Genomic DNA, 25,695 nt, shown 5'->3' with positions numbered 1-25,695 from the left:
TGGCCCATTAAAGAAGAAGAAAAAAAAAATATTATCTACAAATTTGAGGAATACACTGAATAACATTTGAGAACAGGCTTCCTCACAATGTAGGAGACAGGAACTAAATAACCAGGAACCAAACCAGGAATTAAATAACAGAAATAAAAAGACATGTCTTCAGAGCAGGTACTCCATTTGTAAACAGAGAAATCATATCACACACATTTTTTTCCTGTTATTTTATACAAATGTTAACACATTTAAAGAGGACATTTAAGTAGATCCTCATTTCATCCTGTGAAAAAAAAAGACACCACAAAAGGTGGGTTTGTTATTAAAAATGGCACATTTATTGCTACATTACTGTTATATACACAACAGTTCTTGATATCTACTTTATATATAAAAAATAGGAAACTGGAGGCACTTTGAGGACATAGCCTACATAGATGTTGTCCCCAAACATGTGTGAAGACAGAGATCGCCTGTCATGGAGGACAGAACAAAAACTTTCAGGTGCATGTTTTGATACAAGGTTACTGCAGACATATCTTTCATGTACAGAAATAAAAGTCTTCAGTAGAAATGTTTCATATCAGAGAGAGACCTTTTTTTCCTGGGGAAAAGCTAGAATAGAGAATATGATATTAGGGGCCAGTCCACTGGGCAACATTTGTGATTAAATGATAAATACTGTTACATATCGATATCAGCTGACGACGATGAAGCTGATAAGGACATATCATACAGCTGTACATATGTAGCGATGCGCAATGGAACTAAATTATATTTAACAAAATCAGAAAATAAAAGATTTTAAGTACAGTTTTCAGCATCAAAGTTGTTATTAGTCAACTTATATCTCATGACACACACTGAAGCGGTCGGCGTCACAGAGCATAATTCTTCATTTTCTGAGACACTGACAGATGTTACTGAAGTATATATGCTTTTACACATCTGTATTATAAAAGATACAACCAAAAATCCTTAAATGCAACATCATCCACCATGTAGCAGAGAAGTATTCAGGCACTGGTAAGTAACCATTATCAAAACTCCCATAGTCAGGAAAGTGACTAAGGCCACCCTTGTTGATTCGGTTTATGCTTCACGTCATCATGAAACAGTGAATTATGTTGCAGATTGTGCAGACCGCGCCTCCTGCCTCTTCCTCAAACTAATCAACCAGCCCATCATAGCTGGACATCAGGGAAAGGAGAGAGGGGGTGTGCTAAAGAAAAAAAACATTTCATTCAATTCAATCAATGTAAGAATACCTGAACCACCAGAACAATCCAATTATATCTGGCCCGACAGGTTTGTGTTGAAACAGCGATGAATTTCAAAAAAGACCAAAATATCACAACATGTGATGTTACAGCCAGAGAATTTAGTCATTTCTAACATTTCTGAGCACCTGGCACCAAATAAAACACCTCACTTTGTTCCTGGAATCTAAGCTGAATTCGTCTTACATTTAAACAATGTAAACAAAAAGAAACAAGAACAAAACTCTTACAACTATCTTACAAAGTAAAAAACAAAATAAAAAAAAAGCAACAATAAATCCATTCTACAAAAGGAAGATCCTTATAACAGGCTCTGAAATTGTTCAAAAGGGGTGGGGGGTGGTGGGGTGGGGTCAACAAAAAACACCAAACGCTCAACACAGAGCAACCAAAACAAGTCAGTCAATGGCAAAAGAGTAAATTCTCCAAAAGGTAGCAGTTAACACTCGTGATCCCTTTCAATACTCGGTTATATCCGTCTGCTAGCGAAAGTCATTTACTTCAATACAAATTGTTCTGAGACTTATGAATTAAGTTCACTGTGCTGTAACAGCGTCTTTATGTATGATTGGATCTGGCTGTATCTGAGTCACTGACCACACGGCTGAGACTCAGAGCAAACTGAGTCCGACGACAGCCTCCTGGGGGGTCGGGGTGTCGGCGTGTGCGTTTCATTTCAACATCACTGTGGATCCTGGATGAGTCATGCTCGAGTCCGTGGTGGGTCTCTCTCCAGCAGTCTTTCCATTCCACTTGCATGGCAGTGACAATAACAGATGTACAGGACTTTGAGAGGTAAGACTGAGATCCACGATTACAAAGAAGCAAAAAAACTAACCCACTACACGTGTGAGTCAGTGACCGTGGCACCAACTCAACCACTGCAATAAATGTAAGAAATACAGCCTGAATTACCAGCATTTCAAAAAGTAGGAGTCAGCTGTCTGACTGCCCGGACAATGGCTGGATGTCTCCAAACCTTCCCTCTGTACTTCAGTCATTATATGATGGTTGTTGTCTAACCAAACACTATGCATTAGGCTTGTTTTGGACATGATCAAACGGGTTGTTCAATCATAAAATCAATCCTCCCTCTTGAAGAATGTAAGACCTCCTTTTCTGATGGGAATGCCAATAATTATCCAACGATACAAATCCTACCTTTGCCCACATGAGCAATTGATCCAAAAGTGTTATTTGATCCAAACAAGTTTTGCTCCCAACATGTAAAGCAATTTTTTTTTAAAATGTCTTACAAAAACATCATCATAAGAAGTTCCTTATGTCCAATTCCCAACGTCTGCAGACCAGCGTCCTCGTTTCAAGGTACTGATCAATAAATCTTCCTTCTCTTTTTGTATCAGTGTGCTTGTTGTTTTCGTCGTCAGGAATGTGGCCACCTGCTTTGTCAGTAATGAGGTGTGTGTGCGTGTGTTTTCCAAAAGTTGATTGACACACACTGAGATGCATGACAATGATAGATTAAGGCCACGTGTTCTAAGGGCTGTACAATCAACAGGAACTGGAGAAAGAAGGAAAAAGGTAATTAACATCTCTCCACAAAATAAGATTAAAACAATGCTGATCACAACATGAGATCACAAACGCCGTCGCACAGATTCTGTTGACTGACCTGAGAATTACATATGGCTCACAGGGTTGTGTCCATCGCCTCCTAGAGCGGGGTGACCTCCCCCGAGCTGCATCTGGGGGTCCACGCCCGACACTTTCTCCTCCTCTCTCCTCTTGAGGCAGGCAGCCTTTGGGTTCAAATTACGCTCTTGGAAAAAAAAAAAACAAAAGTGAGACATTAAAAACATCAGCAAACCAAAAATGTGACAATAGAAAAATACCAAATCCTTAAAGATAACAAAGGGTTGGAGAGTTATGAACATACAAGAGGGCAGGTTGTAGAAGAGGGCTAACGCAAGAAAAAGGAGAAGCAAGACAGGAGAATGAAAAGCAGAGTGACAGCTGCAGGTGTTTGGCAGTAAAGCAGGGATATACTTCCTCCTGTTCTCCTTTTTCTTTAGGGATAAAGGCAAATAGAAAGCCAGAATGGATGCTACAAAGTAAATAGGAATGGAAGAGAATTTCCTATGGGTGAACGACTGGTAACCTTTGTCCAGGTTACCAGTTGACTGGCTGTTGGATCAGATCTTCTTGTATTTGCTGACCTACCTCGCACCTGCTTCTCCAGGCCTAGTATGACCTGGACGGCCTGTTGCAGGATGACAAGCTTGGTCTGGGCCTTGTCGCTCTGCAGGTGGACCTGACACATTCTGCCCAGCTCTCTGAAGGCTTCGTTAATGTCACGAACTCGTACTCTCTCCCTAGCGTTGTTAGCAAGGCGGCGCTCGCGCTCCCTCTGCTCCTTCTCCTCAGCGGTCAGGTTCTCATCAGTCACAGACACAAGGCTGTAGCCAGGAGGAGAAGCGGGGGTTGGAGGGGCTGATTAACAAACCCAAACCACAACCCTAACTGAACCTGGCCTACATGTTCTCACTAAAGCTGCAGTTACACTGGTTCAAATCAATAATATTGCACTCAGTTTCTTACATGTTCCAGTCAGAATCCTTGTTCTTAAAATATCTGACATGTTGAATACATCAGTGTTGATGCAAACTTCAATCGCTAAGAGGATCTCAGTGGAGCGGGGCTGTGTCGCAGGAGAATAGGCGCAGGAGTGTTGTTTTTATTTTCTCATATGACAAAGTTTAAATGAACGGCACATTCTCATCTAGTCAAATTTGAAATGGTCTGGGCGGAGGAAGCCCAATGCTGAACCAACCAGCACGACCAGGTCTAGAAATGTAACTCTATACAAACCAACATATTTTCATTGGTCATTTGGGTCCAGGATGGAAGTTGAGGGGATATGGTGACTGTCCAGCAGAATGGGAGAAGTTACGACAAGTGAGACAGAAAGTAAGAGAGGGAGAGAGAAAGAGAGGAAGCAACACCCTCTGCCAAATGCAGAAACACAGAAAAAAGGCACAGAGAGAACACGGGAGAGACTGGAGGCTTCACATTAAATACATCACTAGCAGATGTATTTATCTGAATGTCAGGAAGAGTAGGTCGCTGTTGTAATCTGTAAAAGGAAAACGAAGAGGACGGGGGGGGATTGAATGATGAAATGGACTGCTTGAATACAGGACTGCAAATTTGAAGGCTTAAAAGGCTGGAACATGCAGCACAAAGACGCCGCTACACAGATGAAGGCATGTTAATACACAGAGGACGACAGGAAGCTCTGCTTTTAAGCAATAAAGTACGCTATGAGCAGAAGGTTGTAATACAGACATCGGAAACGAGGTATTTGAAATTAAAACAGGTTCATAGTATAATAAAAGAATAATGAGCCAACAGCGAGAAAGGCAAATGAGGACTTATAAAGGAGTTAATCGAGTCCAAAGATGAGGCAGACAGACATGTAGGCATTTTCACAGTGGAATCAGGCAGCTAGTTGTAAGTGAGGCGACATGTAGCGCTTTGGAACAAACAGCAGTCCTGTATGTGTTACCAGATGCTTTAAGATGAACTGGAGAATGGGCATATCTTAAAACAGCCACACAGCTTAACTTCCTTATCATCCCGTGTTCGTCACCATTTTAGGACAGACTGCACAAAGTAAAAATCACCCATACTACAAAGGTAAAGTTAACATACCGATGTAATTGGACTGCAAAGAGTATTACGCTTAATTCACATCAAAGATCTGAATAGTAGGACACGGCAGAAGCCGTAAACTGTGTGGGAGTTTTATTTTGTAAAGAGGCCCTTCCCCTCCACTTCCTTCCTCCCTGGACACCCACTGACCTCGGACTTGCTGCTCCAGGTTGAGTATAACGTTAACGGCCTGTTGCAGTATGATCAATTTGGTTTGTGGTTTCTCATTGCTCATATGGAGCTGGACCATGCGGCCCAGCTCCTTAAAAGCCTCGTTGATGTCCCGAACACGTAGACGTTCGCGGGCGTTGTTCGCCATCCTTCGCACTTTCTCCCGCTCAACCTTAATCTCCACTGGTAGATCTTCATCGTCTTCCTCATCATCCAGACTAGTGAAGATGAGGAGGGAAGGAAACAACAGTATGGGTACAGTTCACTTGGTGTGTGTACAGTTTGCCCCAATCTTCTAAAATTAACAACCACACAGACTAATTTGAAGAGATTAATGTGACAATGGGGGGAATTAGGGCCCTTGGAACTCACACAGGAACTGAATCTACAGCATTTCCACCACAGTTGAAGATTTGATAAATTTAAACTATACTTACTAAAAAGGAAATGCTCCCTAGGTAAGTCTTTGCCCTGAACTAGAGGACAATCTGGTGATAGAATTGTGATACTTTGTCTTTAACCCTGTATTTCCATTTTCACTTTAATTTAACAAAGTCATTTTAAAAACACAGATGAAACAATAATTCAATAAAAGGTATCTATCAAACAAAAGGATGGTGATGAGGTGATACCATAGGAGCTATTACAAGTAACTTTTAATGTAAAAACACATAAATAAATAAATAAAAATAAATCTAAAGCACCTTTTTATATTAAGCCTGAACAGCAACATCTATTAAGTTAAGATTTAGAGCAATATGTGTATTTATGAAATAGATATTATATTATATTATAATTTCCTGACACTAATTACAGTTCAGGATGACATGTACAGGAACTATTATGCATTAATTAAAACATGTATGATTTAAAAAGATTTTGGGCACCTTGTTCGAAGGTGGGCCTTCATGTCTTTTCTCTCGTCTTCTGACTTGTCTGTAAGGGAGCAGTTCTCATCGTCCTCCTTGTCCTCTCGTTTGATCGCAGCAGCACTGGAGCGACTTGCGTTACCTGGCTGGCCTACATACACAGAGTTTTGAAACAAAGGCATTGAAATTTGATAGAACACAAAAACTCAACTATTACTATTCTTTTAGTTCTACAAAATAAAAAAATAAACACATCTTCACCTGAAAAGCCTTCAGGTTGAGAGCCTGACGCCGGCCCATGGTGCAAAAGTCCTCCACTAGAGGGCAGACCGACAGAGTCTTCATGGTGACCGGACACCTTTAGGAGAACAAGTTTATAATTGAACTGACATAAGTGCAGCGAAACAGGTAATTCCACTCTCACTGTTTACTTTTACTTAATATGAAAGCTCAGACTTTATTAAGTTGTTTGTACAAGGCTTATCCACTCCACTATTCATAAAGCTCACCAGTCCAGACATACGACTCGCCAGCCCAAGTGCTGCACTGTTGAAGGCCGACGGTAACCCCAAGCCAGAAGAGAGTAGACTGTGCATTTCAGCGAGTCCTGGCCCCCCATGTCCACTGGCGTGACGCTGAAGGACATTAATGGCTTCCTCCAGACGGTCCTCCATTTTACTCTGCAACAAAGAACGAAGAAAGAACAATGAACGACAAAACAAGGCGATGATGAATGAGTGTAGCTCTCTGATCATGCTCATAAAAAAAAAATGAGAGACCAACCGACTCACCAAAGACTGAATTCCACCCTCAAAGTTGGGTGAAGGTGTAGCCTGGCCAGAGGACCGGGTCCACTGGGATGCAGAGCCTTGACAAAAGGAAAAGAGGAAAATTTGCACTAGATTAGTCCGCGAAAGCAAATGGTGAGGTTTGTGTTTCCAACTCTGACTGACTGATGCAACTGATGTTACTGTATCTGATGTGCTAATGATTCTGCACATTGAACCAACGTCATCCACTGAAACAGAAGCAGCTGGTGAGACTAAGGTTCTAGAAGAAAGGACAATTTCAAGGAAATATTCTAAACCTCAGCAGAGTGAACATACCAACAAGACACAACATGGTCACCCTGCATTCATTTTTCAACAGAAAGATGTTTGTAGATGTACGAGGTTGAGGTCTGAACACTCAGTGGTCTGGTAAGGGCTGTCACACACAACACACTCAAGCTTGAGCCTCTTTAAAAGCAAACAACAGGACATCCAGACCCGGCATCACCACTGGGACCCAGTTACACCCATCTACAGTCTGGAGACGTCTGGTCAGCAGTGGTCTTTAAAGAAGCCAAAAAGCTGCAGAAAACAATCCTGTTTGACAATTGTGTTCTGGACTTTGGAAGTCTGGAAGTTAAAAAATGTATTATTTGGCTCAAACAGAAAGCAGCGAAGCAGTCTGTTTGTTCAATAGCTGACGAGCGCAACAAATGAGTGTCTGCAGGCATTATGCGGACGGAGCTGAGAATTTGGCTTGATCTTTACCAGACTCATTACACAGGATGAAAATGACCCCAAACAAGAGTCACAAAGAATCATCTTCAGCCACAAGGAGAACAAAGAGTCCTAGACGGCAGACGGTTTAGCACCCAGAGAGCCCAACATCAACACCACTGAGTCACTCTGGGATAACCGGGAGAAACAGCCTAAACGCAACTTTGGAAAATTCTCCCGAGACACCGAAACAACCTGCCAGTAAAATACACTAAAAATGTGTTTGTGATGAGAACTGCAATCATTTAAGAAGGTGGTCACATCGCACATTGATCTGGTTTACAGTTCTTTTTACCATATTAACAGACAACTACTCACAACATTTCTTTTGAGTTATCGATTTGCATAATTTCATATTTGCCTAAAATCTTTTCAAAGCTGTGTATGAGCGTAAAACACTCAGTAAAAGATGTTGCAAATGATTTCACATGGATTTACCTGGACATCAATCCAAATTTAAGTAGAAAATATTTCATGTTTTATATTTAACAATTTCATTACTGTGGTAACGATCCAATCTTGAGGCAGCAGTATCTGACGTAGTAAGTGTGTGATGAGCTCACACATGGACTCAATGCAGGGACAAATAGGGAAATGACTCCACCCTCTTTTTATTTTTACTGTATTTTCCCTTCCTCTCTCATAAGTTATATTTGGGTGGGGTGTGTGTGTGTGTGTGTGTGTGTGTGTGTGTGTGCGTGTGTGAAAGATCAAGTGAAGGTTAAGTGTGTGGATGCATATCACTATATTTACAGCAAGCCCAGAGAAAATATCACTGTTTGTGCAGATTTTAAAATTGCTGCAAGGTTTAAAAAAAAGAAAAACAAAAAACAAAACAATGAAAGACGTTTAAATAGAGACATTTAGAATCCTTTGAAACTTGGCAGGCGTTGGGAGAATAGGTGACACACTTCTTACAACTAAGTTGGAGCCAAATCAGATGACCTATGTCAAGATAGTCTTGCATGCCAAACTTATCTCCGTACTATGTTTGTACAGTGCCAGCACAAGAAAGTTTGAGCGGACTCATTGACCCAGGGGGGAAAAAAAAAACAATTATAGAAAAAGGTTTTCTCTTACCCCCATCAATGAATCTAATTAGACTGGTATTTGGGAACTCAACATCACCCGAGTCGAACAGATCTATTTATGTAAACTGAAGCTATATACTTAAATGACAATACTCATTGGGGTGGCGTTAACACATAAGAAAGATATAGAATATAAAATTATAATGTTATGTTTTACTTCCACTTTAAACCCAATAGATGGAGCTACATTGCCACTCCCAACTTTACTTAGTCAGACTGAAAACAATAGATTTTTCAAATACTTTATCACCCCCTCACTGAAAAACACAGGAAAGACTCTGGGTTGAACAAACAACACTAAACACTAAATGGCCAGCTGACCTTGAGGCGTTGGGGAAAAAATGACTACAGCTATTCACTCACCTGATACAGCCTGAGGAGAGCCAGATGGAGTGGAAGGAGACGGAGGGAAAGTGTTGCTGTTTGGGTCTGAGGGATAGATCTGCACACAGATATGTTTTTGTTTGAATTTAACATGGAACATATTTAATTATATTTATTGTGGTACATAAAGACAATCATGTACAGACTAATATTTACAGTATTTTATTACTACTTACAGAGGCCAGTGCTTTTCCAATCTCACCCGAACTACCAGGTACAGGGGCCCGATTGGCTTGAAAAAACAGAAAATGATGAATTTCAGTTAGATTAACAGTTCAAAATCTTGTGACAATCTTGGAAGAAAACATATTCAGCAAAAATCTTGAAGAAGGATTTTACCCATGATGGTTTCGGACCCAGTCATCGGGGGTGTGTGGCTGGGGACACCAAAGCTGTTAGAACCAGAGTGGAAGCCAGCAGGATGAGCCCCGTTCACTTCACTGCCATGCAGGGGGTAGTTTTGAGGGGAGAGGGGCAGTGGCTGCCGCTTCTTAGAAGCAAAGACAATCATTTGAAATGAGAACTTGAAAAAAAAAAAAAGCCTTCAGTGATGCATTGGTCAAATGCGTGTTTGTTGATGTTGTCAAGAAGCGTTGAGTGTGAAGGCAGAGCTCACCAGTCTGTCTTGGGGGTTGATGGCAGTGAAGGGACCATGCTGGTTCAGATGAGGAGAGTTGCCCAGCATGGCAGAATAACCAGGCTGAACCATCGACCCGGCAGAGCCCCACGGATCGGAGGGCGGGTGGAGGCCTTCTGTCAGGGGACATCCAGCGGAGGAGGGGGAGAGCAAGAAAGAGCAGGGAGATAACCAGCCACGGGAGATGAGAAGACAATGAAGGCTACATATGAGACATGTCACATTACTGTGATGACTTCATTCAGCCATGATGCACCACTCAAGTCCCAGCCATACCAGATTTTTCACTTAACATACAACCACAGCAGCTACGGTAAATCTGGACACCCATGAAGTGTGATTCATCCTTTCACAGACAAGAATTTATTTCAATTGCCTTGGTCAGACTGAGCTAAACAACTCGACATAATAAACAAGGGGAGATTCTGAAGGGAAACCTTGTGTCAACTGACCTTGCATGTAGAACTGTGAGTAGACGTTTCCTGGCTTTGGGGCTGAGTAACCAGCATTGTCCCGGTGAAAATCCTCTCCAGAGGCTGGTGCATAAACCTACACAAAAAATAGATGAGTCAATTACCTATACAACGAAACAAAGATCTTACAACAATGGCATGCGGTGCCTTTGCGTCAAACTTTTCTTTGGATCCTTTGGACTTGCGTAGCGTATACAAGAAATGTATAGTATATGTATAGTAAATGTATAGAAGTAGTATCCAGGCCTGATCGATAAAAAATTTCAAACCAACAACAGAACATATGTGATTTAACACATCTCTTAAAATTATGGTTTTCTTCCCAAGATGGAATCTATATTTACAATCCGATTTTACTACGTAAGTGAATAAACAGACTATTGCAACATTTCTGCAGATTCAAGCAGAGAGCAGTTTGCTGTGCTGTGAGCTGTTAGTGTCTAACATTTCAGTGAGATTTTCATTTCACATATTATCATGCTGAGAATGGTGAACAGGCACAGAATTCAATCACTCTAACAAAGTAAGACGTGACCATATAATAGGAGCTGCAGTTACATTCGGTATATGTCAGAATGGGTATAAAGAAGCTACTGTTCTGAACCACCGTATCTTTCTCAGTCGGTACTATTCTAGCTGACAATCAACAACCAAACTGTGTCTAAAAAAGTCAAATCCAAATGGACTAAAGTTTTCTTCTGTAATTTGATCAAACTGAGAAAAAGGAGAGGAAAAGGAGTGGAGAAGAGAAGAGGGAACGGAGAGATGCACTCCTAATTACTGAACCATCTGCCGAATCCTGGATGGCAGCCAACTCCACTGGCAGCTGGGATAGAGGGATGGGGGAGGGAGAGAGAGAGAAAGGGGAGGGCTGTTGTTCATGGTGGTGGAGGGGGAAAGAGAGAGGGGGGGGGGGGGTGGTGTGAGGTAGTGGGGGAGAGGGTGGGGGTGGGTGGATAGAAAAAAAATAAGGAAATAAGGTGCCCAGAGAGCGAGAGTGGGAGGGAAAAAAATGAGGAGGAGTAGGAACCATCAAACCCCAGTATGACTTCTCTTTAGGGATCTAACGAGTATTCTTGGCAGAGGGAAAGAAATGTGGCCATAAAGTAAAAGGCCCACAAATACAACACACTATAAATACATACTGCAAATGAGTGACTGGGTGAATGAGTGGCTTTTTCCCCCCACTGCTTTTCTTTTTTCTTTTTTTTTTTTTTTTACTTTGGTGTTGCAGATGCACAGCTGTACGAGTTGGACGTGTATGTACTGCAGCTATTATGCTGCTCTGCAAGCCAGGGATAGGCTTCAGATGCCAAATGGAATGTGAAAAGGGGTGTAAAACATAAAAACATGGGCTCCCTTGGCCCAAACGCAAGGCCTGAGACGCATTACAGAGGTGAAGCATTTCTGGATGTTAGTACTCACAGAGGAGGGTAGGCCAGGGGGCACCTTCCTGATCTTTTTTGGCTGTGATTCTGCGGGGAGGGACACAGAAGGAAACCATGTAAGTCTGCTTACACTAAAAAGAACTTATATCAACGTTACAATTATCAACAAAGAGACTCTCGTATGCAGCCACCTTCCTTCTGAAGTCCTACTGAACAAATGTGTCCATCCGTCTTTGTGACTGCTCATTAATGCCTAATCAAAAGGTAATCAGGCTGATGATATTAAATGGCTATCCTTATTGAGAACTCAATGTTTTTTCTTTCTCTTAAAAAGAAGAAGTGAGACTGTTTAGAGATTGTAGAGACCTAAAACCTTAAAAAAAATGAAAACCACAGCAGGAGAACTGATGTCACAAACTTAAATATAAAACAGAACAAAGGAAACTGCTTGACGAAAGATTTTTCTTTTGACTTTTCAACACTGCGACTGAAAGAATGATTTGTAATCTTACCAACAGGGTCCTGTGAGGGTCTCCTGCGAGGGTTGCTCCCCTCATAGGAAGTATAAAACTGGGAGCTGGACTTCACGCCAGACGGGGAGAGGGCATCAGGACTGGGCATGGGCATCTCACTGGGCATGAAGCCCGGCTACAGAAAGGGTCAAAGAAGAAAACAGAAAGAAGAAGCACAAGCTCAAAAACAGATTGTTAAACGTAAAGACAGGAATCAACATTGGTCAAGAAACAAAAAAAATGACCAAGAAGACGTGTGACACTGCAATAAATACATACAAGGCTCAATATTGAGACTAAATAGATATTGATTTAAATGTATAAAATTGACAAACTGAATTACTGATACATTGACACAGGACACAGGTTGGATTCTTTTAGCCGTTTGTTCATCTGAATTCTGCATTTGTAAAGGACATGAAATAAGTACATTTGCCATTTTTACAGGCACGTCAAAATGTTAAGGTTAATATTTCACCTGTGATCCAAATGATGAGTATGGTCCTCGTTCAGGCTTCCCTGTTATGAGAGAGGAATATATTGTAAAATCAGGTTGTCATCATGAAATTTGGGCTGCTACGTCAACATTAAATTAAGATCTGATGATTCTCCACTGGGTGCCTCCCATCTGTTATGTGACTATATAGGATGATGTGTGGTATTTATGGCTGTGGACAGCAAAAACACAACAAATTGGCCCATTATAAATGGTTTAGGGGCAATAGTGCCCAACTTCTGCCCCCTCCTCTGACAGTTAAACAGAGGAGAGCTATAGGCCACTGTAATCCCAAGGGAGAGCCTTGTTTGTGCATGGGTGCCCTTTATACCCCCAACCCCTCCCACACTGAACACACAAACAAACCCCTCCTCCACATCCTCCCTGATTACCCTAGTCCCTTCTTCCATAAATGTGGTTTCCCCTAAACTGGTACATTAGTGTCTAATCTATGAATGGCTGCTCTCCCAAACAAACACCTCATTGTTCGGATTCAGTCACACTGCCCATTGATATAAACTTGTGTACTTCAGTCTATGTTCTTCTATCATCACGCCCTGTTACTACCAACACAGGCCCCAAATTTCCCCGATTCTCTTTGGTTGGTAAAAAAAGATGATGTGAAAGTTGTGGTGTATATGCTTCAACAGCTCGGTTCAATTTAAAAATTCTTACCCACAATCCCTGATCCATACATGGGGGCAGAAGGCATGCCCTCTTGCTCACTGTAAAGACGTTCTTCTCCATAACTCTGAGGGAAATAAAGCACAATCCACGGAGACATAAATACGATCAAATAAATATAGACCAAAGCAACTATGTAAGAAAATAAACTCTTCGGTGTTCATGTGAACAGGCCAATAGACGTTATCTATCTTGGACATGAGGCCCTGTGCCAGACCTAGTTTTAAGAACAGCTGTTTTGGGATGGAAGAGTGGAATTCTTCAGTAGCTGGATTTACTATAGGATACTATACTATGAAACACAAGCACAAATTATTCTTACTTTGCATAAAAAATGTGTTCGTGTGTGAAATTTTTTTAAATATGGCCGGACGGTCATTTCTCTCATTTATTGGTTTCCATCAAATGGTTTATATGGGAATTGTCAGCTCAATGTATAAATACCAGCTCAGCGTATAAATACCAGTAAAAAAAGGAACTAAATGTACAAAACATTCGACAACATGTCTCCATAATTGGCTGAAAAGAAATCTGAAGTGCAAAGCATCACTTGAGTTTCTGCTTCACTGCAGAGACAAAGAATAACAAGAGACGAAAACATCACATAAGAACTAAGAAGGAGCCTTCCTGAAATAAATACCGAACATAAATATAAAAAATTCCATCAAATTTACCACATGGAATTCCACTGAGATTTTCTTGGCATCTTGTTTTATCTCACTGTGTATCTCACTATCTTTTTCTGTATTACTGGTACGTGACTAGAAAATATTCATTTCCTTTTGCAGATTCTTGGAATATTAAGTTAAAATTTGCACCATATTTCGAGTGCCAATCACCCAATTCATTTCAATTAAGATGTGACAAAGAATTAACTATGGGATTCCTCCAATTTGTAGCCAGTACATAATTTGACTATAAAGAGCAAGTTGTTTGATTTGTTTTTATACAAGCTGTGACAATAAAGTCGCGTACAGTTTTTCCTGGAATTGTATCTCTTAAGAATTTAGGAAGAAACATGGCTGACTTTGGTGAGTAACCCAGGACCAATGTTACGCTAAAAATAAAACAGATGAACTAACATTACCCAATGACATACAACCCAAGCAGCCTATTGATAAGACCTCTGTAAAGACAATCATCACAGTGTTGCATAATGACCATTTTCTAGTGCATACATACCTAAATTCTCTGTTTGGTCTTAGGAGTCATCGGAATGTAACCAAGGCAAACAATGTCTAGTGTAGAATACCTTTTCATGCTATTGGCAGACAATGTGTGTGAAAGGTGCACATACTGTTCAACAGCAACAACGTGACATCTGTTCAACAGCATGACATCTGCAGGTCTGGTTTTAATGTAGAAAGTTAGAATAAACCGTACCCTTCCCTGGTTGAAAGGTGGACTGTTCTGTTCTCCTGATCCCCAGGGACCGGACCCACTCCTCTCATCTATACCTGGAAGACGAAGAATTGCGTTATTGCAATTAAGCGCTACATAACATTTTCTTAACGCAGATTTATGCCTCGGCTTTGCAGGAAACGTCTAGCTTGAGAGAATGGTGACCTGCTTTAATACAGGTTTTTCAGGCTGCTCAAAGTAACCTCCATTGAAGAGCTTCACTTCACAGCGCAGAGAGACAGCATAGTGACAGTGCTGTCACATAGCGTGGATATGAGCTGTAGGAAGTTTGAATAATTAACACCCAGTATGAGGCTCCCAGAATCATCCTCGACATTCTTCATTCTCCCACTCCACTCCTTTACATTTTCCATGGCAACAGTCATTCACTCTCACATTTGGACTACAAGTTTGCCTTAACGCAATCTCAATCTGACATAGCTGACACGCGTTATCCCTGGCCAGAGCACTGCAGCTTTCAAAGAGGTAAACGTGTGATTTTAAGGATTGGTGAAGCAGAAATTCTTGCCCGTCCCCTTTCTCTCAATCTCCTCTTGTACTGCAAAATAGCATCTCTGGGGGAAAGCTGAAGCTTAATTGCATGCTGATTTGCATAATTGTGCATATTAATGAAGCTCTGCTCTATGAATATTCATATTTTTGTTTTGTTGTCTAATTAAAAAGCGGAGGGGGAGAGGGGATGGGGGTGGAGGCGGGCTAGAATCATGACAGGATCAGCAGTAGAACAGAATGATGGGTCCACAGCGCTGAGAGCTGCTAGATTGCCGTGACAACAGTGATCTATACGCACGACACTCGCAGAATAAGAGATGAAGCAGACAATGTCTTATAGCCTCTCTATGGCTGACTGTCATTCTCCGTGTCAATCAAACATGATAAAGAAAATGCATGAAACATTTGTATCTTCTGTAAGTCATCAGTACCCAAGCTCCAGAAGAGAAAAGGCCTCAATTCAAGGTTTGCTAGTCATTGTTAAGTGTGTTTTCTGACATGTTAACTAACAAGAGGAAAAGAAAAGTTAAATTTATTCAGAATATTAAAATTAAATTTAATTTAAATGGGCCTCTTTCACTGAAAACAATTGGGTACATGTTTCATAAAACCGACTTGACAAACCCTTTTTTCCCAGGCTCTTTGTGACACATGTACAAATATACTGGGATCAAAGGATAATATGATGAAAAATAAATTAACATATGGATATATTCTTATGGTACGAGAGAGTACACAGAAATATTAAATGAGAGGTCTTACTGAATAATTACTACTGTAAATTAAGTCAAATATACTCTAATTAACTGATAATAAGCAAATACAAACACAAATGAAACACAAATTAATTGTGCTTCAACCACATAATTAAAATGATAGATTGGAGAATGACACACTTCATTTTAATCTTTTACAGTGTTATGATGGAGGCTTAAGCTATATACACCCACACTGACGTTAACTTGTCTGAGGGACAGCCTGATGTACATTGATAAAATTATGAAAATGTTTAAAATGGTATTATTTAAAAGAGATGTTATCAAAATCACTTTAATGAGGCCAAAGGAGACACTACGTCTTTTATATGATAATTACTGGAAGGGCCTAAGATCCACCTAGGCGTAGTTCAACAGAAACAGATGTTTTGGTTCCACAGACTATGACTATTCACACAGACTATTCCACAGACCAAGTTTCTTGTTTCTGACTAGCATTCAGACTATGTTCTGAGTTGAGTTATGAGTTACGTTGTTTTGTGTGTGTGTGTGTGTGTGTGTGTTTTTTTTTAAACCACATTACTCCTCCATACTATTTACATCCATTTCCATAGTTTCATAATGTGGTGTTACACATCATCAGTACAGCTCCTGTTAAAATGGGCCAAGTGCAGCTTTCTTCACAAGCACTCATCCAAATAAGCACACGACTGAACGCATCACCGAGAGGCATCTCACCAACAACGCACAGACCGTATTCTTTAAAACAGTGCAACAGCACCAATTTACAGACCACACGTGTTTGGATCGGTTCGGCTGCAGCTTTATTTGAGGAGATGATGTGACTGAAATGTGATACTGAAAACAACTCAAAAAATGACAAAGAACACGACACCAAATTACATTTCTACAAAGAAATGAAACACAATGAATTAAGTCTCTTTTAACGGAACAATTTTTCATTAACACAATGAGAAGGGCCACAGTGATGAAAAAAACATGAGTAGGCACGATTCAGACAGACTACCTACCACAAGTGGAAAGAGAAAATAAAGAGAAGGGTGAGTAACATCAGACAAATTCTCTGGAGAACCCCAATGCACTTCTCCTCCCAGCATGCAACGCCCCTTTAAGCATGGCTAGTCTATAATTACACAGGAAGAGATACTGGAAACAGACAGCCAGCCTGAGTCATAAGCTTCATGAGCAAAACCCAGGCACATACATTGACCAAACTTGCAGACATGTCTTCGTTTTTACAGGAACACTGCCCCAGGCACCTATAACCGATTGTGTTGTTTGTCTACACAACTTCTTCCTTCCCTTGGCAAAGTGAGTCACAGAGACACAAAGCATGATGTCAGATAAAATCTCAAGAGAGTCAACACTGTTAATGAAATACTGAACAATGTACAATAACACGAGTCTGGCTGTTGTAACCTGTGAGTCACCAGAGACTTCTCAAAGCCAACACAATGTGACCCCAACTCACTAACATAGCACAGCTTGAATAACATTTGAAAATCTCCCTCCCTACGACTGCTTTAAACGGCAAATCTACTTCAACATCCTTTGGCTTCTAAAATTCCCTTACACGTCTGTTTGACAACATTTCATGCAAATTTTTTCTCTCCTCCCTTCTGCATTTCTACCCTTACCAAAAGTTAAAAATACATGCTAGGATTTTCAGTTTCCTCGTACCAAAAAATGAAAGTGCGCTGAAAAACGTGTAGTGAAAGAGACTGAAGAGAGGTAAGACCAGAGCCAACATATCATCATCACTGAAAGCTCTCAAAGGAAGGGCTCCCCACAGCCACACATGTTAAATCTCCACATACCCAAAACCTCAACCATACTCAGAGAAAGGCGTCTAACTGGCTCTATAAGAAAAACATGTAGCAGCTGCATGAAAAGGCACACACTCAGACGAGTCTGAACAGTAAGCTCTGATGCGTTTTCATCTTAAATACTCCTTAAGCCACCATACTACACATATATGTAGCATGTAGTATGGCTCTGTGCTAGATGAATGGTTTTATACTTTAGATAACAGACTTTCTTTCTAAACAGGCTTTCACGTGAACACACATGAAATTTAAAAAAATATATATTTAGCTTTAGCAACAATAGATGAAAAGGGTTTGTCGACACAAAGGTGAGCAAATCTCAACTTTGACGGAATTGAGGAAACTACCAATGGGAGCAGCTGATACAGGTGATTGACATAAGACACAAACGCAGAGTTCAATAAAGGTTTACTGGTCGGAAAAATATTTATGACTCTGGTTCCTACATCCAAATTCGCTGCGCTGATTGTGGACTTGGAGAGTCAGGTGAACCCAGATGGAGCAGAAGCGTCGTTAACAGTATTTCCTTTCCAAATAGAGAGCGGTTATGGCAAGAAGAGCTAGTTCTTGGCAGTCCATAATGTCACTTTATGTTCCGCTTCTTTCACTCAGAAACATTTGGGGTGGGAAATATACAAGAGAGTTACCAAGACAACCGGAGCCTGAAACGTCCACTAGCAACCAACTGTCATCTAAAAAGAGATGGTTGATGAGCAAATGGCTACAATGGACAAGGCTTCAGGCGCAAAAAGGACAAATAATTATTTCAAGATATTGTTGGGCATATTTTAGAACTTTGGAAAACTATTCCCTTCTTCCAGTCCTGATGCTATACCCAGATATACCCAGCTTCGCAAAATAGACTGAGACAATGATGAGTTTTCTAAGAAACATTTTACATTACTACGAACATGCCTCCAAATCTACTTCACTCTCCAAATGTATCATCATGTATCATCCAGTATGACTAAACACGCTCAGAATATACCGAGAGCATGAATGAACAGAAGTAGATGTTGACAGCACAACTTGTATTCTTCCGCGCACCGGAGTAAGATCTTGAGTAGGAAGATTGTTGAAATTCACTGAATGCGTTTTGGGCGCCTGAAGAACGATGCCATGAGCAGCCGTTGGATTGATAACATCTAGGTCTCTCTTTTGTAAGCACACACCTTGCCAATACAAAAGAACGTGTAAGTGGCCCTCAAGTGAATAGATGAAATAGAGCCCCCCGTACCCCACCCAGCCACTGAATGCCTTGTTCTTTCATCTTAGCCTTGAATATCCTGTTTCGTTTCTATTGCCAGCTGAAAGACGTACTGCACTTCCAGAAATACAAGGACGGCGGGGGAACGCTCATGTGGAACAAGTAGATTTGGTACAGTAGGAACGGAGTTGGACACGTGTTTAAAATGTACAGTATATGACAGTTTTATAAAGGTACCATTAATAGAACAAAATGAAGGATGCTAAGTATTTCTGAGGCTGTTTGCTGAAAGTAAGCCATGTGCTCGTCTTAAAACTGACTGCGAGGCTTGGGACAGGTAAAGCTGAAGATTAGGATGGATAATAGCTGCAGGTGAAAATGAGTTATGAGGAGGAGAAAAGTAGGGTGCGAGATTGCGGGACGAGGGAATACACTTTTTCACAGAATAAGCAGAGGAGATTAATTGGGCTGTTCCCACAACCCCCACCCTCTGCCTTTGTCCTTAAGTGATTGAATGGCAACAGCTGAGAAGGTGAGGGAAGGGACACCTGCAAAGCGAGGATGAGGAAGCGTAGGGGAGATGACGCTTGATCTGCATAACATAAAATAAGCTGGCAATCATTCCAGAGGTTTTATCCAATAATCTGAAACCCAATTCATGAGAAGAAGAGGGCAACAGGAACAATGGCGAGACATGAGAAAACCACACACTGGCTTTTCCACTGTAAGGACAAAGTCACTATTTCTCACCTGCTTTAAATGGGAGGAAAGAAATTGTGTGTTTTTTTTTAATATATCTAACTATATCTTCATAAAAGAAACACATGTAAATTAGTAAAGGCAAAAGGTTTTTGGTGGGTCTTACCTGAACCTCCAAACTGACTGCTGGCCAGCGTAGTCGGCCGGTTCTTACCATTTGAAACTGGAGGCTCAAACATCTGAAATGAGAGGAATTGAACTGTGAACCAACAACTTGAATTAAATCTACGATTATTTTTTACTTGTAGCCTCCACATTTGTGCAAAGGCATATTAAGTGATAATTTCCCCAACCATATTTAACCAACAGCTATGCGCAGGAAGCAATCTAAGCATGAATGATTATCAATGTGAAAGTGGCAAAACAACAACATCAACAACACCCTCATAAAAACATGTGGCTGGTGTCTGTGCTGCAACCATAGATGCCATTAAAATTAAGTACTTGACAACCATGCAACAAAGGCAAAGTACTCTGAGGTTTACTAGAGAAATTCAAGAAATCTTACCGCGCTAAAGTCCAGCAAGTCGTTGAGCTCCTTGTCCGTTTCCACTGCAGCCATTCTCTGCTGCTATTCACTTGGCCCTTTCAGTCTCAGCAAGCGACTACAAAAAGAGGTCAAGAGAGTTGGAGTTTATATTGTCTTTTCAAGATAGTGCTATTGTGAACAGTAGCTCAGTTTTTGATAACGTGACACTATTTTTAGTACGACTATTAGTCTTTTATACAATATCTAATCAAAATTAGAAGAATGATAGGGTACAAATATATAAATACTATTTATGGAGATATAATTAACAACACAAGAGTTAATTACTGGTTTACTTGTACTACTACAAAAAAAAAGAAAAAAGCAATGAGGAAAAAGTAATTAAAATCTGGCTTCGTTTTTTTTTTCAAACACTAAACAAAATCTACAGATGCAAACGCCATATGACATAGATCTCCCCTATTCCTACATAGTAGTAATGCTTTACGTTAAATATTTTAAGCCATCTAAGTTAATTTGCAAAAGATATAACACAAATATCACCTACACCACCACTCTGCTATCCAGAGAATGTTATTCAGGCTGCAAAATTGAACAGCTCACAGTATACGTACGTCATAAGAGTGAATTACATTTTCAACTGGCGCATCCTCGCCTATAACAAGCAGCATACTGGCCAAATAATGATGAATTCAACCAGTTCTAAGAGTTTCCTTGGTTGCCCACATCTAACGTGGGTGACCATGGTTCAGCCACAGGCCACAGTGTACTGGTTGTTAGACAGGCCCAGGGCTCAAGCTGCTCCACCACCTCAAAAACCAACTTGCTCAAACAGCTCTTTTCACAGAAATTTACAGAGTGATAACATGACACGCCGGACTCTAAAATAAGCAATGTATAAACTGGCTTATATCAAAGCAAATGCAGGCTGTGTGCGGAAAAACTTTAATCTTTAAAAAGCATGATTTTTTCGTGAAGTGGGCAAACCAGCATCAGTTGCAATAAAAACACCACTTAAATCCGGTGTTTATTCAGAGAGTGGTGCCGTAAAACAAATATACATTACATTTCTTTCAGCTGCTGCGAGCCAGGGCCACTTTCTCCCTCAGCTTATGAAGTTAGGAATATAACATTGTTATTTTGAGACGTGATGCTTTACGTAATACGTAGCGTTTTAAATCCGTGTCGCTGTGCATGCTTATGGTATTTTTCCATTACATCTCTACAAGGTAATCGAATAATAAGGAAAGCAATATTTTCAGAATTTCTGGAGCATCTATTGATCTCTTAAATCATGTCCAATCACCAAAAAAAAAAGACAAACGTTGAAATCTTTTCAAGAAGGGAACACGTGATTATCACCAACAATGTTATGAAAGGCCATTGGTGACATATTTGGACAATTTACACAATTAAAAAACACTAACTATTAACTGTAACCCCAAAATGAGTACAACACTGAATCAACACCTGATCACTTCGATGGCATGACACAATGTTTGCTTTTACTCTAAACGAACACACTGGAAAATGGGAAAGCTGTATCATTTTAACTATTCACTTGTCAGTTAATTAAGCCCAGTTGTGAAAACAAATGCATTCCAATGTAACAGTCCTGCACTAATGCTTAGCTTCAGGTTATAGTATTGCGCATTTGTTTAAAATAACAGCGAGAGATTTAGGTGTGTTCTCATGCGTGAGGCTGTGTTTTGTAGTACTACTGAGTTGCACTGGGTTGTACCGGTGTTCCTATTATTTTGACAACCCCCCTTTTAGTCCGCGAGCCAGTCTAAATAACGGAAACACTGCGTTTACTTCAATCCCGTTTTACAGCGCCACAAAACTACATCCTGCAAAAATGCTCAGAGTTTAATCACAACCTTTCCTTCGCTGGTTCAATATACACAGATTATTATAACAGGCATGAAGGCACTGTTACAGCAGAATGCATTTCTATTCTCTAGTGCACCCAATGACAAATACAAATTACAGTTGTGCTATTTTTACTTTGTGAAAAATCTAGTAAAAAAAATGGCACACTGGTAAAAATACATAGTGATAAAAATAAAACGTTAACTCTAGCCCGTTTTGAACCTATGTAAGGATGCAAACGCTGGATTGAGCCTGGCGTAAATGCCTTGTGAATTAGTGTCACGACAGCTAATAACAAAACACAATTTAAAAAAAAAAGGGTGCTATTATCTAAAAAGGATAACTGCAAATACTTAAAAAAATTCTGCCTCAGAGAGAGCTGAGGTCAAAATGGGGGATAAGTGCTTGGCCCCTCCTAACAAATGGAAGTTGCTTGTCTTGAACACCCCCCACCTTTGGCCTGCGCGTTTGGAGAAAAGTTTCACGGCAAAAAAAAAAAAAAAAAAAAAAAAAAAGCTTGAGAGCAGCTCATACCTGGCAGGCTGTGACCGACATCCTGCGTTTTAATGGCCTGTCTGCGGATTTAAAATCCTGCGGGACGTTTAAAAGGACCCTAAAAAAACCTGTTGCCTGCTGCCTCACGTCGAGCAGCAAAATGAGACGCCGATGAAAACAAAAGACTCGGGCCAACAAAGTTTCAGTTGAGTGGTCAAAACGCAAATAAATAAAAAACGAAGGCCCGTGTATTTTTAAAGTAATTGTCAAAAAGTGTTTAAGCCTATGTGTGATGATGAAATAAAGACTTTTAGCTCCAGCATCATTGGTTGTTTGTTATGGGAAGGAAAAAAAAAAAACGTTGAGTGAGGGGGGGTTAAAAATTGTAGCAAAGTCAGGCTATTTTAACAATATATCCTCATACAACTGCACAAATTATAGATTTGCGCCTACTTTACGGTGACGTAGGCTATATTGGTGAAATTAGATGTTAAGAGGAGGGGAAATACATCGGCCTTTTTATCTCCGGCCGGTAACGTTGTAAAGAAATATAAACAGCCGTTACATGGCTAACGTTCAGAGACGTTCATATATAAACACACATGCTAAGGCTACAGACACAGTAACACACATCACCATCCCGGGGGAGATAACTCACTCTGCTAATATGCTAATGTGCCGTAACGCTGTAGCCCATTGAAGTGAACAAAGAAGTCTTTCCCATCACACACAAGCTACTAATACTCAGTAATAACACTGCAAGCTCGCCGAGGCCGAAGGGACGAAAATCCAACACCCCGCTCTTCCCGGCGGTGGCACTCCGTCCAACTTGAAGCGAGGCGCTAAAAACTTGATTATTACTGCGCTAACAACGTGACAAACAACTACCATTTGACGTGCATGTGCTGCTTATGAATTCAACCGCATTTACCTGGAATCAGTAGTGTGGCATCCAACGGGGAGAAACGAAGGACTGGCGAAGAGAGAAAAACAAAGTTAGGGATAGGATCCTTCCCCCCGTGGTCCGGACTGAGGGCTTGGTGAAGATGAGCAAAGACAAAAAAAAAAAAAAATAAAAAAAAAATACGAGCCGCTCCTCTGACGCTTCGTCTCACTGCTATCTTCGTCACGCAGCTGAAAACACGGCTTTCGCACGAACCATAACTCTTATGTTACTCCGTTTCCTTTTTTTAGAGAAACTGTAACCATTTCATTTTCCAAGTAGACATTTTAACAGCCTCCACATTGTCGGTTCCAATGGAATATCACTCCGCAGCACAGCCTACGGGAGGACATGGACGCTGAGACATCAGCGGTGTCCAATTTCAACTAAAACGAGGAAAGCGACCGGAGCATGTGTCGACAGATTCCGTGCTGTTGTGGCGATTGTCGCAAAATGCACAAAATGTCACCGTTTCTCAGTCGCGAACGAAAAATACAAGGTTCCGAGCAGCAATTTGCGGGGATCTATGTCGAGTGGCGGATGAGGACAGCGGAAAGCCCTACAGACTGGAGCAGTGGTAGATGGAGCGATAATATCTGGGGGAGGACCAATGGGATGCGACGAAAATGTGATTGGCATGTGGGACGGCCATATGGGTTCAACGTCAACCTTTAGGGCAGGCGCACTTTGCCTATGTTTTTTTTTTCTCTCTCTTTTTGGCATTTTAATGTGTCAAACATTGTATGAGAGCTGCAAAAAATGCCAGAGAGTCCGTGTTCATCTGCGTCAAACAGGGATAATATTGCAAGAAACTTTCTCTTAATTGGCCATTGGTTTGAGTTCATGGCCACAGGCACCAGATAAGAGGTGACCTTGCTGCAAATAAAACCATGATCAAACTACAGTCATCACAAGAAACCAGATAATAGATAATAATAAGATAATCATTATTATCTTGTGTGCATTACCTTCACTGCTTCCGCTTAGTGAGGAGGTGAAAAATTGCATCCTTTCATGTGGAAAAGTGCAAAAGTGGTCGAGAAAAGCGGTGGCGGGGCTACTTCCTTTTGTCAAACAGAAATCAAAATTCTGCAGCCTAAGACTGTGTCTGACTCTCAAAAATGGCCTGGCTCTTGCTGGTGGCTGATAGAGCTGTACCTTGGTGGTTATATGAAGCAGACTGCAGGTTTATGCCACATTTGTTATGAGACCTTTTCTAGAAAACCCCAACTGGTTCAAGGGAAAATAACCTAAGTAACATCTGTGCCGGCCTTTACGAGAAAACACAGCCATCCACTTTGTGGTTCACACACACACACACATGCACAGCATGCATTGCACATATGCAACCCAAGCGCACACCTGTATGTGATTAACAAGGGGACTGGTTATCATGCTATCCTTTTAGAACTAAACTATCATCAAAAGCTTTGCCTTTATAAAAGCCTAATTGCAGAATACACACACATGCAGTTTTCATTCAGAGAATATGTCTTCTCCTTTTTTCCCCCCTGAAACTAAAAACATAAAGATTTGCCACAGAATTGTTTGCTTAGCCACAAGAAAAACAGTCTATTCTTAGACTCGCATTGTTAAAGGCAGACGCACTTCAGTGAGTTTAGGGTACGACTCGGCCCCAGATCCGTGCACCAGCGCAAGGAGCATTCAGTGAGAGTGAGCACATCAGCCTCATTATGACAAAACTAGTTCCATGTCACAGATCCGACGTCAAGCTCCTGCAGCACACCTGGGGAAAGGTGGCGTGTGTTTTCACGTGGAAGCGATCGTATCACGGTGCTCTACACAAAACATCAAACATTGTTTGGTTTGTTGCCTTTTGAAAAGTAGGACGAACGGGATTGAGGCAAAACAACATCAAGGTTGCGTGGCAGGGTGCAAGACAGAAACAAAGGCTATATTTAGAGTGGAACTCCATTTTCCTAACCCCAAAGTGTGTTCCCTCTTCTCCACCCACTCTTTCCTGGGCTCTCTCTTCTTCTACATGCAAGCTCGAAGGCTTTGTAAGTGGGTTACCCCCATATAGCCACCCACGCATCATGTACAGTATCAAAACCTGGGGCATCCTGTTATGACTTCTGGTTTCCTGTTTCCTGTAAAAAATACAGCCCCCTTCTCTCTCTCTCAAACACACACATTTATGTACTCCATCACTCCTCATACACCCAAACACAGCAGGGCTGGGATCAGCTGCTAACACCCCACTCCAAATATACCAAGTGTTTGTACTTACAAT

At 41.0% G+C, this 25,695-nt stretch overlaps 1 protein-coding gene across 3 annotated transcripts; it reads right to left on the bottom strand.

The window, feature by feature from the left end:
- Positions 1–309: 309 nt before the first annotated feature.
- Positions 310–23,995, bottom strand: tcf3a (transcription factor 3a). Of its 3 annotated transcripts, none has more exons than XM_047588403.1 (20): positions 23,430–23,995; positions 20,150–20,246; positions 19,748–19,820; positions 14,582–14,655; positions 13,190–13,265; positions 12,497–12,537; positions 12,019–12,154; positions 11,544–11,593; positions 10,098–10,194; positions 9,625–9,761; positions 9,348–9,498; positions 9,185–9,240; positions 8,988–9,066; positions 6,778–6,854; positions 6,496–6,666; positions 6,248–6,344; positions 6,005–6,137; positions 3,456–3,691; positions 2,908–3,054; positions 310–2,796 (listed from the first exon to the last, which is right to left on the bottom strand). In XM_047588403.1, the coding sequence occupies exons 2-19, from the start codon at positions 20,201–20,203 to the stop codon at positions 2,915–2,917; spliced, it is 1,878 nt and encodes a 625-aa protein (XP_047444359.1). In that variant the 5' UTR covers positions 20,204–20,246; positions 23,430–23,995; the 3' UTR covers positions 310–2,796; positions 2,908–2,914. The 3 variants fall into 3 exon arrangements, with proteins under 3 accessions (XP_047444359.1, XP_047444358.1, XP_047444360.1); XM_047588402.1 differs by lacking the exon at positions 3,456–3,691 and adding an exon at positions 5,097–5,335 and having other exon boundaries at positions 23,430–23,991; XM_047588404.1 differs by lacking the exons at positions 310–2,796; positions 2,908–3,054 and adding an exon at positions 5,097–5,335 and having other exon boundaries at positions 3,518–3,691; positions 23,430–23,993.
- Between the last annotated feature and the right edge of the window lie 1,700 nt (positions 23,996–25,695).

The sequence above is a fragment of the Mugil cephalus genome, chromosome 7 (assembly GCF_022458985.1).
Source record: "Mugil cephalus isolate CIBA_MC_2020 chromosome 7, CIBA_Mcephalus_1.1, whole genome shotgun sequence".
NCBI lineage: Eukaryota > Metazoa > Chordata > Actinopteri > Mugiliformes > Mugilidae > Mugil > Mugil cephalus.
The sequence above is the reverse complement of the archived record's forward strand: the minus strand, read 5'-3'. Positions and strand labels throughout refer to the sequence as shown.

What these genes read in the sequence shown, in the direction of transcription:
- tcf3a (XM_047588402.1), bottom strand. Translation starts at nt 20,203, where the DNA reads ATGGCTGCAGTGGAAACGGACAAGGAGCTCAACGACTTGCTGGACTTT. An exon ending in CACCTTTCAACCAGGGAAGG is followed by an intron (nt 13,266 to 14,581) that starts GTACGGTTTATT and finishes TATTTCCCTCAG; the next exon opens with AGTTATGGAGAAGAACGTCT. An exon ending in AAGGCCCACCTTCGAACAAG is followed by an intron (nt 5,336 to 6,004) that starts GTGCCCAAAATC and finishes CATCTTCACTAG; the next exon opens with TCTGGATGATGAGGAAGACG.